This window comes from Artemia franciscana, chromosome 10 (assembly GCF_032884065.1).
Source record: "Artemia franciscana chromosome 10, ASM3288406v1, whole genome shotgun sequence".
NCBI lineage: Eukaryota > Metazoa > Arthropoda > Branchiopoda > Anostraca > Artemiidae > Artemia > Artemia franciscana.
Window position 1 is genome coordinate 20,774,672 of NC_088872.1, and position 15,379 is coordinate 20,790,050.

At 34.1% G+C, this 15,379-nt stretch overlaps 1 protein-coding gene across 1 annotated transcript; it reads left to right on the top strand.

Annotated features, from left to right (window-relative positions):
• Positions 1-3,922: 3,922 nt before the first annotated feature.
• Positions 3,923-15,148, top strand: LOC136031901 (uncharacterized). The gene is made up of 3 exons (XM_065711890.1): positions 3,923-4,067; positions 7,959-8,024; positions 12,728-15,148. The coding sequence occupies exons 1-3, from the start codon at positions 4,041-4,043 to the stop codon at positions 14,996-14,998; spliced, it is 2,364 nt and encodes a 787-aa protein (XP_065567962.1). The 5' UTR covers positions 3,923-4,040; the 3' UTR covers positions 14,999-15,148.
• The last annotated feature ends 231 nt before the right edge of the window (positions 15,149-15,379 follow it).

Genomic DNA, 15,379 nt, shown 5'->3' on the forward strand with positions numbered 1-15,379 from the left:
TAGTTACAATATGTAAACTAGATGTTTATCTACAAATTAAGTACAAATATTTCATCAAATATACAGGAATTGTGTAAAATAATCAACACTACATCAAATAAACTATACGAAAATAATTAGCTATACAATTATTCAAGATACACAACACAGTTTTTAAATCAACAATTAAATAAAACAAAAAGAAATTACATCTAAAATAAGATAAATTTGTTCTCATTTATCAAACAGTTGGTGGTAACGAACTGTAGTAAGGAGCGACCCGGCTCAATAGTAACTAAAACTCTAAAAAATGGAATTTTGATACAAATAGCTACATAAAAAAAATCGCATTTTAATGTTGATTTCAAATATATAACTTTCATCAAGATTAGTCTGACCTATCAAAAGTTACGAGCCTGAGAAAATTTGCCTCATTTTAGAAAATGGGGGAAAACACCCCATAAAAGTCATACAATCTTAACGAAAATCACACCATCAGATGCCCCCTCCCACGCTCATTTTTTCCCAAAAGTCACCGGATCAAAATTCTGAGATAGCCATTTTATTCACCATAGTCAAAAAACCTAATAACTATGTCTTTGAGGACGACTTACTACCCCGCAGTCTCCCTGGGAGGGGTTGCAAGTTACAAACTTTGACCTGTGTTTACATATAGTAATGGTTACTGGGAAGTGTACGGACGTTTTCAGGGTGATTATTTTGTTTGGGAGGGAGAGTTGAGGTGGGGGGGGGGTTAAGCAGGAGGATCTTTCCATGGAAAAACTTCTCATGGGGGAAGAGACTTTCAATGAAGGGGGCGCAGGATTTTTTGCATTATTTAAAAAAACAAGGAAAAAATAAATATGAGAAGTTTTTTCTACTGAAAGTGAGGAGCAGCATTAAAACTTAAAACGAGGAGAAATTATTGCGCATATGAGGGGTTTACCTCCTCTTAATACCTCGCTCTTTACGCGAAAGTATTTTTAGTAATTCCAACTATTTATTCTACGGCCTTTGTGATTCAAGGGTCATTCTTAAGGAATTGGACATAATTTAAGCTTTAGTGTAAAGAGCGAGGTATCGACGAGGGGTGAACTCCCTCATATACGCAATAAAAAAATACGAATATAGAAGTTCGTTAAGTAAGTTAATTCGTAAATTACGTATATTTTTTACTAATTAAAATGTTCGTAAAACAATTAAAAGTTCTAGTTGCCTTTTTAAGTAATCAAAAAATTAGAGGGCAGCTAGGCTTCCTCCCTCTCTCCTTTTTTTCAAAATCTTCCGATTAAAACTATGAGAAAACCATTTAGCCAAAAAGAAAATTAATATGCAAATTTCCTTTTAATTATTTATGTGCGGAGAGCCAAGATCAAAACATGCATGAATTAAAAAACGTCCAGAAATTAAATAAAAAAAAACAATTTTTTTTTAAATGAAAGTAAGGAGCGACATTAAAACTTAAAACGAACAGAAATTACTCCGTATATGAAAGGGGCTTTTCTTCCTCAACGCCCCGCTCTTTACGCTAAAGTTTAACTCTTTCTCTTAGCTCTACTTTTTAAAAAAGGAAAAAACTTTAGCGTAAAGAGCGGGGCGTTGAGGAAGAAAAGTCGTTGAGGAAAGGTCGCTCCTTACTTTCATTTAAAAAAAACTTTAAGGAGCAAGCGGAAGTATATTTTCGGCTGGTTACTTTTGAGTGTAGTGGCAGCACACAAATCCTTGTGGCAGCATACTGAAATGCCTATAAGAAAATAGTTAAAAAGACTGTATATAAAATATAAAGATTATTTTTTTTAACGTCAAGGATTTCATAAAATAACATGACCTGTAATTTGTAATTTACAGTACCCTTAAATTTGTAGTGGATTGTTCACTTTAATTTGCAAATTGGATATTTCATAAAATACCTGTTAATTAATAAATAAACTCATTTATACTTTAAAGTAACAGAATCAAACAGTTCGTGGTAACGAACTGTACTAAGGAGCGACCCGGCTCAATAGCAACGGAAACTCTAAAAAATGGAATTTTGATACCAATAGTTACATCAAAGGAATTGCATTTTAATGCTAATTTTAAATATATAAGTTTCATCAAGTTTAGTTTTACTCATCAAAAGTTACGAGCCTGAGAATATTTGCTTTATTTTAGAAAATAGGGGAAAACACCCCCTAATAGTCATAGAATCTTAACGAGAATCACACCATCGCATTCAGCGTATCAGAAAACCCCACTGTAGAAGTTTCAAGCTTCTATCTACAAAAATGTGGATATTCGTATTTTTTGCCAGAAGACCCATCAGGGGTGCGTGTTTATTTGTTTTGTTGTTTTTTTCTCCCAGGGGTGATCGTATCGGTCCAGTGGTCCTAGAATGTTGCAAGAGGACTCATTCTAACGGGAATTAAAAGTTCTAGTGCCCTTTTCAAGTGACCAAAACAACTGGAGGGCACCTAGGCCCCCTCCCACGCTCATTTTTTCCCCAAAGTCACCAGACCAAAATTCTGAGATAGGCATTTTATTCACCATAGTCGAAAAACACTATGTCTTTGGGGACGACTTACTCCCCCACAGTCCCCGTGGGAGGGGCTGCAAGTTACAAACTTTGACCAGTGTTTACATATAGTAGTGGTTATTGAGAAGTGTACAAACGTTTTCAGGGGTATTTTTTGGTTTTGGAGGGGGGAGAAGTTGAGGCTGGGTTACATGGGATGATCTTTCCATGGAGAAATTTGTCACAGGGGAAGAAAATTTCAATGAAAGGGGCGCAGGATTTTCTAGCATTATTTAAAAAAAACAATGAAAAAATAAATATGAAAAGTTTTATCAACTGAAAGTAAGAAGCAGCATTAAAATTTAAAACGAACAGAAATTATTACGCATATTAGGGGTTCACCTCCTCGTAATACCTCGCTTTTTACGCTTAAGTATTCTTAGAAATTTCAACTATTTATTCTACGGTCTTTGTGATTCAGGGGTCCTTCTTAAGGAATTGGGACAAAATTTAAGCTTTAGCGTAAAGAGCGAGGTACTGACAAGCGGGTGAACCCCCTCATAGACGTAATAAAAACATACGAATATAGAAGTTCGTTACGTAAGTTAATTCGTAAGTTACGTATATTTTTTACTAATGAAAACGTTCGTAAAAAATTAAAAGTTCTAGTTGCCTTTTAAAGTAATCAACAAATTGGAGGGCAACTGGGCCTCTTCCCCCGCCCGTTTTTCTCAAAATATTCCAATTAAAACTATGAGAAAGCCATTTAGCCAAAAAAATAATATGCAAATTTCGTTTTAATTATTTTTGTGCGGAGAGCCAAAATCAAAACATGCATTAATTCAAAAACGTTCAGAAATTAAATAAAAAAAAACAAGTTTTCTTAACTGACAGTTTTTTACTGTTTTAAAAAGTAGAATTAAGAGAAAGAGTCAAACTTTAGCGTAAAGAGCTGGGCGTTGAGGAGGAAAAGCCCCTTTCGTATACGGAGTAATTTCTGTTCGTTTTAAGTTTTAATGTTGCTCCTTACTTTCAGTTAAGAAAACTTGTTTTTTTTTTATTTAATCTCAAAATGAGGCCAATAGCGTTGTTTTCTATTGTAAGTGATCCATATATGAACTTGTTGAGAAGCTAAACATTTACATTGGAGCACGATAAATTAGTAACCTGAAAAAGCCAGTATCACGTAATTTTTGTTTATTTCGTAATTTAATTATTATCGGCCACTCGTGAAACGAGAAAATAAAATTTCAGCATTTTGGTTGTGGGAAAGCCAGAAAACATAAAATTCGGAGAAGCAAAAAAGTGATGATGACCTAAAAATGAAATGAACGTCCTTGATCCCTTGCAAAGCAGTGCACCCCCATAGGTTAGTATTACCGTTGAGACAGGTTTTTTCTTCAAAAAGCATTTGATGCTTCACGGGTATATTTCTGGAATGACGAATGACTGGTTATATATTTTTACCGACCCGTGACGTCACAAGTTTCTTTGCAACATCTGACTAGTACTAATAGAAGGGATCACGGTTGAACTCTAGTTAGTTCTTAGTCGCTAGACATCTGTGATGATTATGATTGGAAAAAACATTTTGGTAAGACAGATCGATCTATTGTCAGGTCTCTCTCTATGCGGAAAACTTTTGAACATTCTAACTATGTCAAATAACTAATAAGAAATGCTGGGAAAGAGACCCTCTTCATTGAGAACAGCTGTAGATACTCTAAAAAAGTAAGGGCACACAGGTCAAGATTGTTGGGTCTGGCATCAGACAATAATTTTTCCCTGAAGGGGTCTAATGCGTCACAATACACTCTGTCGTTACTTTTCCGACGAAGGGGGAAATGACTATTGTAATGTGTGTTCCACAGTACCTCTTGTGCAGCTATGGTAATAAATACACATATGAATGGGGTAATCTACTTAATATTGTTCCCAAACTCCCCTTTTCCTCTGAAAAGTTGGATACTTTGGGGATAAAAAACCCTGATGAAAAAACTGCTCGGAGTTTTTTTTCTAAATGGAACTTTAAAAAGAAATATATTCTCTGAAATTAGTGAAAAGCATTTGAATATGTTTACAAAGTCAACATTTCTTGAACTTCTTAAATAAACTAGATGTGGGACAGTCAAAACAAACATGTTACTTAAGCATTAACATTTAAGTTTGTCAATACTGTTTTCGTTTTGAATCATACCCAAGACAGAGCCAATGATTTAAAGAAGGATCTCAATCTTATTTAAAAAAAAAGAATGAATACACAACGTAAGCCATGAAAACAAGCAAGTTCTTTTAATCTGACCAAAAAAAGAAATAGCTTACTGAAAACAAACGGTGCCGAAGTAAATAAGGTGGGTATACAATTAAGCACAAAAATGGATTATTTTCAATGCTTTGATATTTAAAGCTGTAGAATTTTTATGACACCATATTAATTAACAACTATAATTTTGAATTTCATAACGAAGCTTAAATTGCCACTTCCACCTTTATTGTTAGAGAGGTGCAGATATTCCTGTACATTGAAACAACAGATATTCCTGTTATTTGAAGCAACTTAGAACTTTAAAAAATAGACGTGGAAAACTGATAATCGGACGGGCTATTACGAATTTTTCGGATGTAGTCAGGATTGAAATACTATAGAAAGCAAAACTCTGACCGAAAGGTTATCTTGGTGCTTTAACCATCTAGAAAGGAAAGCGAAATAAAGGCCAGATTAGAAAGCACTATGTCGTTAATCCAGAGTCATGCTATTTTTGTAAGTTTTGATAGACGTGTTGGAATTCTACAGTTAAGCAAAAAGAAGCAAAACCGCTATTGGGTATTTTCCCTAAACCATAAAAGAGGAGAACAGGCAGTAAGCTAGTCTCTTACGACCATGATATTAAAATGCAAAAAGTTAGGGTGACTCTAGGTTAGCGACAAAATCTGATCCTGGGATTTTTGCAGAATCAGGCCTCTATCTTAGTGGCTTCAAGCTTAAACAGTTCTCCTCATCTCCTCATCTTATCCAAGACATCAACTCTTGCGCTTAGAGGAAAGCTGCTAGAGCAGTTCCAGAGCTTTTGTGGATATTTTTGTCATGTTTCGACTGTGAAACTACACCCTAATTAAAAGTGAACTTGGTTACTGCCGTTTCGTCTGTGTTTTTATTACTTCCCTTTTGAGAATATTACATTTCAAACTAAAACAAATCAATATGCACTTGCTGAATTGTCAGAAATTGTCCGAGTTCAAGAACATAAGAGAAACATCTCCCGTTTCATCGCAATCAAAATCAAAGTTAGCTCTTGCTTATCTCACTCAATTTTGTTTTATCCAAAAAATTAGTGGCACCAGTTCACGAAAATACAGATTGGGGAGGGTTGTAAGAATGTTTGGTACTTGTTAATTAAAGGGAATTCACTTAAAAATTTTGATCTGACCAAAGCCGGTTTGTCTCTCTGCAATCGATTACGATTTGCTTATTTTGAGTTAGAACAATTACTATGTAGGTATACTTTACTTAAATATTTAATATATAGAGATGGTAAGGACTTAGGTATTTGATATAATGCGTTCTGGGAGGACTGCTTTCCATAATTTTTCTGCTATAGTTCCCAGAATTCTCTTTCTAATTATTATATTTTTCATCATATTTTGGCACATTTAATTGGGATTAACCTAACCTCACTTCTTGGGTGTGCTCTGTATATTTAGCAAGTGCCACCTGTTTTTTTTTGTTTTTTTCATTTCATCTAAATAAAGGTACGAAAAAGATATTTTCCCAAGCCTAAGGATCGATTTTTTATATATTTCAAATGGAAGTGTTAGAAAAAACATTGTCTTTCAAAACATAGACCCCTTTCACACACCCGGTAAATGATACTCTTGCACAAAATTCAGCTGAAACAGTGTAAATTGTAAATTAATCTTTGGTTTTGGGTTTTTCCGATTTATATTTTTCCATTCGTTGTTGATGTTTATATCTAGCAGACACCGATTAATAAATGGGATATATTGTTTGAACTTCATTATGTTGCCCCTATACTTACTTTCTTTTTTCACACAGTTGTATTGACATTTAGCTAGACACTTGGAAAATATAAAACAAACAGATAAGTTACGTAGATAAAAAAAAAATCGACATCACTCTAAACAGATGTATACATATATTAGTTATATAATTTTTTTTTTTCATAGATCTCGTAATCATTTCCTGGACCAAAGATTTCCTCCGTCAGAGGAGACGTAGGATCGGTGGTGGTGTTAGCCCTTGATAGGTGGCAGCTGCCTCCCTCCCCTAGTTTTTCTGATATATGACATTAAATCCCTTTTCTTTTAAATTTTGACTCCCCCCCTTATGACGCCTAAAACCACTACCCATAGTCCTCAATGCTGGTGACTATACAATAGAGTAATCTTTTTTTCGTCCTTTTGTATTGTCTGTCAAGCATCTCTTTTAAAATTGTTGTACTAAATATGACAGCACTTTGTCACTAATATCTTCTCTTGCTTAGTAATAGAATTATCCAGCTTGTGGGCTTAAAAATTCCAAAAAGCGAGACATTTAAAATTGAAGATGTTCAATATTTCGTTGAAGTTAAAACGTGTATCTAGTAATTAGCCATTATTTTATCCAAAATTTCAGAAATAAGTCTTTTTCGTTTATCATAATAAATGCACAAACTACGAAGAAAATTCAGCTCTATATTTTGGAGGTTTTGCTCTCGAATCATTTTTGTTTAAGCAACATATTATACAATACCCCCCTCTAATTTTTAAAAAGAATCAAAATCAAAAACCAGCATATCGATTTTGTCTCCTTTTCTATCAAAACCAAGATTTTGAAAAAACCTTGGTTACAAGATAAACGAAAACTGTTAAACGAAAACGATATGTATCCTCTTACCCTCCCTTTTCTCGTTGTTCAAAAGGATCCCTGCCGGATAGATTTAAAACAACTACCTGAAATATACATAGTTTACTACCCTTCTCCCACACAAAATTACAGGACTGACTGCAAAACTGGCTCTGTACCAAAAACTATGTGTGTACTAAGATCTTTGACAAAAGACAATAGCCTGAATATTTCGTAGTTAAACAAGATAGATTCCCAAGAGAGTTTTTAGTTTAGAAGACTTATGGTCAGAGCTCACGATTTAGTGGCTTATAATTAATTAAGTTAAGGATAATCTATTTGTTTAGACTAGATCTAAACTGCTACTAAATAAGTTTCTTGTATCGATAATTTTATTAAATAGAAAAATTGAGAAAATATGCTTGTCCATTTTTGAAATGTTTGAAAAGAATCTAACTACATTCAAAAATAATTAGAACTTCCGAGATTTTAATCTCTAAAGCCTTCAAATAGGGATTCAAAAATTCTTCCTTTCTCGGAAAAATGAAATTATTTGACAGTTAATTGGTGACGTAATTGATTACTGCATAAGACTTTGTTGGTTCTTTTTTTTCTCAATGTTTACAGTTCGTTTCTTTTCAGGTATTTGCAGCACTTTGTGCTGTCACACTCCAACATCTTAATGCAGCACCTCAATATCGATTTAGGGTGAGTATGGAAGTTTTATTAGTGTTTCTTTTATGCCAAAGCGATATAAAATACTTATATTTTCATTTTTTTAGAAACAGGATAAAAAATAGTAAATAGAAAGATCTTAGAGAAAATGGATTCCTCAAGTAGACAAGAAAGAAAGAAGAATATATATAAACATTTGATATCAAACGAATTAGATTTACTAATTTTATTTTTAATATATTGAGCTGGGTTTTCTTGTCCTTTGTCCTCAAATAGCACAGCTTAGGTATACAATACAGTTATGAAAATCGATTTATTTTTGGGACACAGTACGCGGTAGCGATCCTAGCGGCTGGAGACAAGAAACTGGCAGTCTGAATCTAAAAGTTGGAGCAATTCACAGCTTAGATACCAATATTGGGTTCCCGCCTATGGTGTTGTAGTGCGATCTACGCGTGCGCCAAGTTCAGAGCTCTGTACCAAAAGCTTTTCATGGGTAAGATAGGAGTTTTCATAACTGTATTGTATACCTAAGCTGTGTCAAATAGACTATAAGACGTTTTCGTAATCTCACAACATCAGTTCCTCACTTTGCTACATTTTCTATATCTCATTTGCTGTTTTACCCCAAAAAAATATATTGCTTTTAGACAAACCATTCCTATTCAAAATGTTTACCATAATTGGTATGATCCGTCTGCGAAACGAGCTGTTTTACTATAGCCTCCTAAAAACCATAACATACTTGCCCGTTTTTGGGCATACAATATAACGAAGAATATTATATCTATTAAACGAGAGATAACTCTATTTCTTTTGTTTTGCATATTTCTGTGTTATGCAACCAGCATTGGGGACATTTCAAAACCATGGAATAATGACATATTATAAATGATTAAAATCTCTAAAGTTCTGTTTGTATTTATTCCATTCTGATTCTTCAAAATAACCAAACATGGATCAAAGTAAAAATTGACTAAATAATGTAGCAAGCCCATTCTCCCACTGCATGCTATTTTTCAAATTTTAGTACTAGTCTTAAAACCAGTATCACTAAGTCCTGAATGGTGACTTATAACTGCTTGAAAAACCTTTTTAGTCACAAAACATATCTATATTTTAATTAAATGTTTACTGTTTCCCTGAAATATATAATTCTTCTAATTCCACACTTTGTTATGCTTTCTTTGATTGCGGGAGGCTGTTAAGTAGTTTCAGCGCTATTACATTGAAGTAAAATAGATAGAAAGGATTAACTTAGTGTAAAAAGAAAAAATTATATAGAAAAGGCGAAAAATTTTAATTAAAAGGATTAAATTTGTCAGAAGTTTCGAATTTCCAAAAGGGTCTTTTATGTTCAGATCTTATTAACCTTTTGTGCAAAGTAATTGCCTTAATTTCAATAAACATTCCTGTTGCTACTATTGATACTTTTATATACTGAGCGTCGTAAAGAAGTATGAATCAACAGTAAAAAGAAAGATCCAATGTAGACAAAGCATGAAATTTTAATTAAACAAATTAAACTGCCAGTTGAGACTGTCATTGATACCGGAAGCAAAATAAATCTTAATTAAAAGCTATTAACCTTGCTGATGCTGTTGATGAGAAATGGTCAGTCAAGTAAAAATTGATGAGAACCGAAGTGGTATGTCGCTCCTAGCGGAAATAAGCACGAAGTTTAAGGATGACACGTCTGTCCTTCATACATGCACTTAAACCCTATTTGATTTTTAATGCACGACATAAGTGGTGGTTTTTAAGGAATGACAAATTCATAGTTTTGTCTCCTGTAGAAACCGCAGTTTTGCACCGACGAGAAAACACAAGAACCAATTAAATTTAGGTAAAAGACTTATCCTTTTTGTTGTAACCAAACCGTTCATGATGATGAACAAAAAGTAAAGTAATGAGCAATAATAACACAGATTAAACAACCAACGTTTAAATAAGATATATAAATTAGATGTATCCATGTTTTATACAGATATCGAATCTATGAATACCAGATATGAAAAAAAAATATTCCGCCAAAGTATTTCACACAACAACAATATGCCATTCTTTGCCATTTTGGGCCACAAAATGTCAATTTTAGTCCAAACATGGTTGATTCTAGGCGAACAAAGACCCCTAACTAGGCAATAATTACATACAGCCTAAATAGCTTTGTAGAAAATCTCCCAATTTTGAAAGATATGCTGTCACCCCGTTACACATTTTACCCCTAAATATATAATATCGGCAGTTTAAATAATTTCATGGCTTCATCTGATGGTGAATATTTATGCATAGTCTTTCATAAGTCTACTTCAAATTTTGAAGTAGTAGGGTCTAGATTACGTTCGCTTGGAGGAACCAATCATATTTCTTAGTATTTTATAATATCACAGACTGCTCAATTTACCCTAAAAGTTCTTAGCACGTTTACCCTCTCCCCTCAATTATTTTATTTCCTATATAATTTTCATGTGCTTTGCTTGTTTTATATTTTTCCAATTTTGCATATATCCCACATATCTATGCCCATATACCTGCGTTTGAACCTCTCCTTTCCTAAAATGAAGTATTGCGTACTCACCTGAATTAAGCTTCTGCTAAGTACTGGAATCTGTTTTCAAATTTGGTGTTATAGTAATTTTAGCACTTTAGTACTTTATCCCGCTTTTTTCTTGAGACGTGTGTGATTTTTATTTGACCCAATGCACACTTGACTATTAGTGATACTTATTCATTTACTAATTAACTCAATTCTCGCAGTTCTACCGAATTTTGATGCAGATTACTGACTATTCTAAAATTCTGGAGTCTCTTGGCTAAAATTTCAAGCGTATACATATCAAATAAATAACATTTACTGAACAAAACTGTGTTTGGCTCAATAAGTGAAATATCATATTCTAATTGAAATATTTATGCTGATTAAGAAGAGGCATTAAGAAATGTTCCGTTATGCGCTTTGCCGCATATTAAGCTGTCAGGTATTTCTTATTCCGTCATTTAAAACTATAAAGTGCATTTGTTAATAATAAGTCCAAGACAATGTTTTACAGCACTAACCTCATTTGTTTTCTAATAAGTCCAAGTAATAATAGTCCTCGTTAATAATAAGTCCTCGTTAATAATAAGTCCAAGACAATGTTTTACAGCACTAACCTCATTTGTTCCCTAATAAGTCCTCGTTCCCTAATAAGTTCTCTAACTCGTTCCCTAACCCGTTCCCTACTCGTTCCCTAATAAGTCCTCGTTAATAATAAGTCCAAGACAATGTTTTACAGGACTAACCTCATTTGTTTTCAAATGAAAAATGGAAATTCCAACATAGTACTTTCTGAAACAAGTAAAGTAATTTTATTAAAGCAAAAATCTCTCGAAGTCAGTATGGGAAAAAAGAAAGGAACTTTTTATATTTGATAAGGGTAATTTTTATCGATGGGCAACTTCTGATTTATACTTTCTGATTAGATTAAAAAATTTTATGAGAATTGCATGTCTCTGTTCTTAAACCAATAATGATTTTGTTTCAATTTATTATTCTTAGGATGGTTTATATCGTGATTTAAAATTTCGTTTTGCTTTGCACATTGCTCGACTCTAAGAAAGCTCATTTGTAATCAACCGCAAATCACGCTGTAAACCAATTAATGAAAGTTGAAATTGACAGGATAGAAGCCTTTTTTAGTTGACCTCTTAAAAACATACCATTGTCCTTTTGATGACACTTAACTACAGGACATTGTTGTTGTTCAAACCGTTCAATGACCGACTGTTTAAAAACAACTTTTTATAATCATTCCTTCAAAATAATTCGCTGAATTTATTTGAACAAGATAACGGTTCTAAATTGCCCTGAAACCTTTCCAAGCCTAAGACTGTAATGTACTGGTGCAGTTAAAAATTGTCTTCAGGGGCATGCATGCATCTTTTGGCTCGTGACTTCAAAGTTTTTAAAGGTGTCTGATTTCAGGCAACGCTAAAAGTAACTCAGCATTTGAGCATTTGAAATTTTTTAGTGCGTGCAGCTGATTAAACAGAAAATAATCCGTAATAGAATGTACAATCAAACTAAAAAGTGTAAATAAATGACATAGTTGTAGGCGAGAAATCAATTTTCTGTTATTAAAGTAAAATTTAGGCAAAGCATGAAATTTCTGGGGATATTTCATTTCCTCAAGTATAGTTGCAGTTTTTCTAGACCTTGCATTGTTTAAAAAAGTACGTATTACGAAACTTAAAAAAAAAATAGTTGTTTAGCTTAAAATGGAATTTAATGCCTGAAACATTTTACGTCTATCAAATCTTAAGATCCCAATTGTTGGCTTCTTAATAAAGTGTGATCTCGTGCCATCATTTTCATTATAACATCTGGCAAAAGAGGTTATCAAATCTCAACTAAACTTGGTATGGAAGTAGGATTAACTGTCATGTTTGGGTGTTTTGGGAGTTGGTGCTCAATCTAATATATGTGGAGGAAGAAAGTCCCTAAATTCTAGTCATCAGGAAACAAAGGGCTGTCCGATCGTAACGGCATTTGGTGGGAAAGGAGCGCTAATATTATTTTCAGGAACTTTTTATCATTATAACTCAATCTGACTTTTGTAGGCAAGACAAAGGCAAAGGGCTACTAAATTCAAGTCATCAGAACATATAGAAGGAGTTCCTTCTAGAACGGGAGCACTAATTGTTAGTTTAATTTTATTATAACTCACAATTTTAAGTTTCTTTTCCTTTTCTAGCCCCAATGGAGATACGATGAAATTGAACTCCACTATAACAATCCTAGCCCATATAAAACAGGTGAATTTGATCCCTTGAACATAAATCAAGACTATGGTAGTCGAGTATACCAGCCTCCTTATACACCAGTAGAAGTGGACTCTAATGAGAACAATTTGGATAACGATATTGCACATGGCTTTGATACAAACGAAAGGCCAGCTATTATTCCAGCTGCTATTCCTGAACGAGTAGACGAGCAGCAAATGGAAAATGACACTCCAGTTGTTAATCCAGCACTTATCCCTGAACCTAAATATGAACAAATTGTAGGTGATACTGATAGACAGAAAGATCTTTTGGAAAAAAATGCTTTTGATAATGCGCCCATAGCGGCTTCTGCAGCTATTGTTCCTGAACTGGCTCTTCAAGAGGATGAAACAAGTGCTGGAATTACTTTCTCTGAAGAAGATACTATCGCACATGAATTTAACATAAATAATAGCCCAGCTGCTGTGCTAGCCACTCTTCCTGAACAATTTGATGACCAACAAATGGAAAATGACACCCCAATTGCTGTTTCAGCACTTGTCCCAGAACCTATTTATGAACAAGAAGCAGTTGATGTTGATCAGCAGAAAGATGCTATGGAAGAAAATACTTTTGATAATATACCTGTAGCAGCTCTTGCAGCCATTGTTCCAGAATTGGATCTTCAAGAGGATCAACCAAGTGCCAGGACTACTTTTTCTGAGGAAGATGATTCAGACGAAAGTGAAGAGATAGATCCTTTTGCAATCTTTCAGCAGTCTTTTGAAGACGTTGCAGCTGACGACGTTGCCAGAAGTGGTTTCGTAGCTAACGAAGATGAAATAGAGGAAGCAGAGACAAAATCTAACATTGTTGTCGCAGCTGAAGCAAACAACAGTAAAAAAGTAACTGAAGCAGAAAATGATGAAAATCAAGTTAACGATGTAACCAAAAACATCGAAAGCATTGCAGACGCTGAAAAAGAAGCTGAAAGTAATGTTCATGAACTTCCTCTTCAAGAGGATGAACCAAATGCTGGAATCACTTTCTCTGAAGAAGATAATATCGGAAATACCTTCAATACCAATGACAGTCCTGCTGTTATGCAGCCCACTCTTCCTGATCCAGTGAATGAACAACAAGCGGAAAATGACCCACCTATGGCTGTTCTTGTGCTTGTTCCTGAACCTATAAATGAACAAGAAGAAGCTAATGCTGATCAACAGAGAAATACAATGGAAGGAAATGCTTTTGATGATATACCTGTAACTGCTCCTGTAGCCATTGTTCCAGAAATGGATCTTCAAGAGGATGAACCTAGCACCAGGACTACTCTTTCTGAAGAGGATGATTCAGACGAAAGTCAAGAAATATTTCCATTTGCAATCTCTCAGCAATCCTCCGAAGAAAGTAATGAGGTTGCAGCTGACGACGTTGCCAGAAGTACTATCATAGCTAACAAAGATGAAATAGAAGAAGCAAAGACAAAATCTAACATTGCTGTCGCAGCTGAAGTAAACAACATTATAAAACTAATTGAAACAGAAAATGATGAAAATCAAGTTAATGATGTAACCGAAAACGTCGAAATCAGTGCAGACGCTGAAAAAGGTTTTGAGCCCATAGATGAAGCTAGGCTTGCAGAAAGCCAAACTGAGATCTCTTTTAACGAGGAGGCTATAAATGACTTTGACGCTACGGAACCTAGTAATGTTTTTTCTCAAGTAAACCTTGATGAAAAGAATAGTGAATTTAATATTAATAATTTAGAAGAAGGTGCTGAAAAAATATCCGATTTATCACCTTTAAATGATGCACAAATTAACATTGAAAACGTTGATTTATCATCTAATATAGCTGAAGACACTACTGAAGCTGATGAAAGTCTTTTAATGAGATCAAGTATTAAAAATACTGATGCAGAGCCTGAAATAGACGTAAACCAAGATGAAGTAGCTGCGGATGAGACATCTGGAGACAATGATTTTGCTGTAGAAGAAGCTGGAAGCTTCACATCAGATGCAATACTGGCCGACCAAGGAAGTGGAGATGCTGCGATTGCTTTTGACGCGGTGGAAAACATGGAGGATTCTACTGAACTCCCAGACACTTTATTCCGCAAACAAAACAGTGAACAACTTTCAGCTAATGATGCTACAGAAACCACTGTTCTATTGAGCCAAGATGTAGCAGATTTCGAATTTAACCCTATTAATGTCAATGCAGATGACGGAACAGAGAACGCAACTGAAGCCGTTTAAATTGCCATTGGTAAGCACTCAGGTCTTCTATAAAATTTGAGTGAATACTGTGATAGCTACGCTAAAAGCCGATTGTTTCCTTTTAATACTTGAAGTGAAAATGATTTTATACGATGCGCCTATGTAATTAAAATTATTTATTTATTGTTATATTCGTATTTACGTCGGCCTATATAAAATAGTTTCAGGTTCTCCTAATCCACAAAATAGGATTTTATTGTCATCATCTATAAAGTTTCGTAAAAACAAAAAAAAACAACTAAAAACAAGAAGTTAGGCAGAGTGGGGACTTTTTACGACAACAAGCATTAAAAAAAACCTAATCAAATATATCAGGTATATACAGGACTATTATATTAGTCCAGCATATTGAAATAGAAG

Coding starts and splice junctions, on each gene's coding strand:
- LOC136031901 (XM_065711890.1), top strand. CDS start 4,041: ATGATTATGATTGGAAAAAACATTTTG. Junction 4,068..7,958: donor TGATTGGAAAAAACATTTTG/GTAAGACAGATC, acceptor GTTTCTTTTCAG/GTATTTGCAGCACTTTGTGC. Junction 8,025..12,727: donor CACCTCAATATCGATTTAGG/GTGAGTATGGAA, acceptor TTCCTTTTCTAG/CCCCAATGGAGATACGATGA.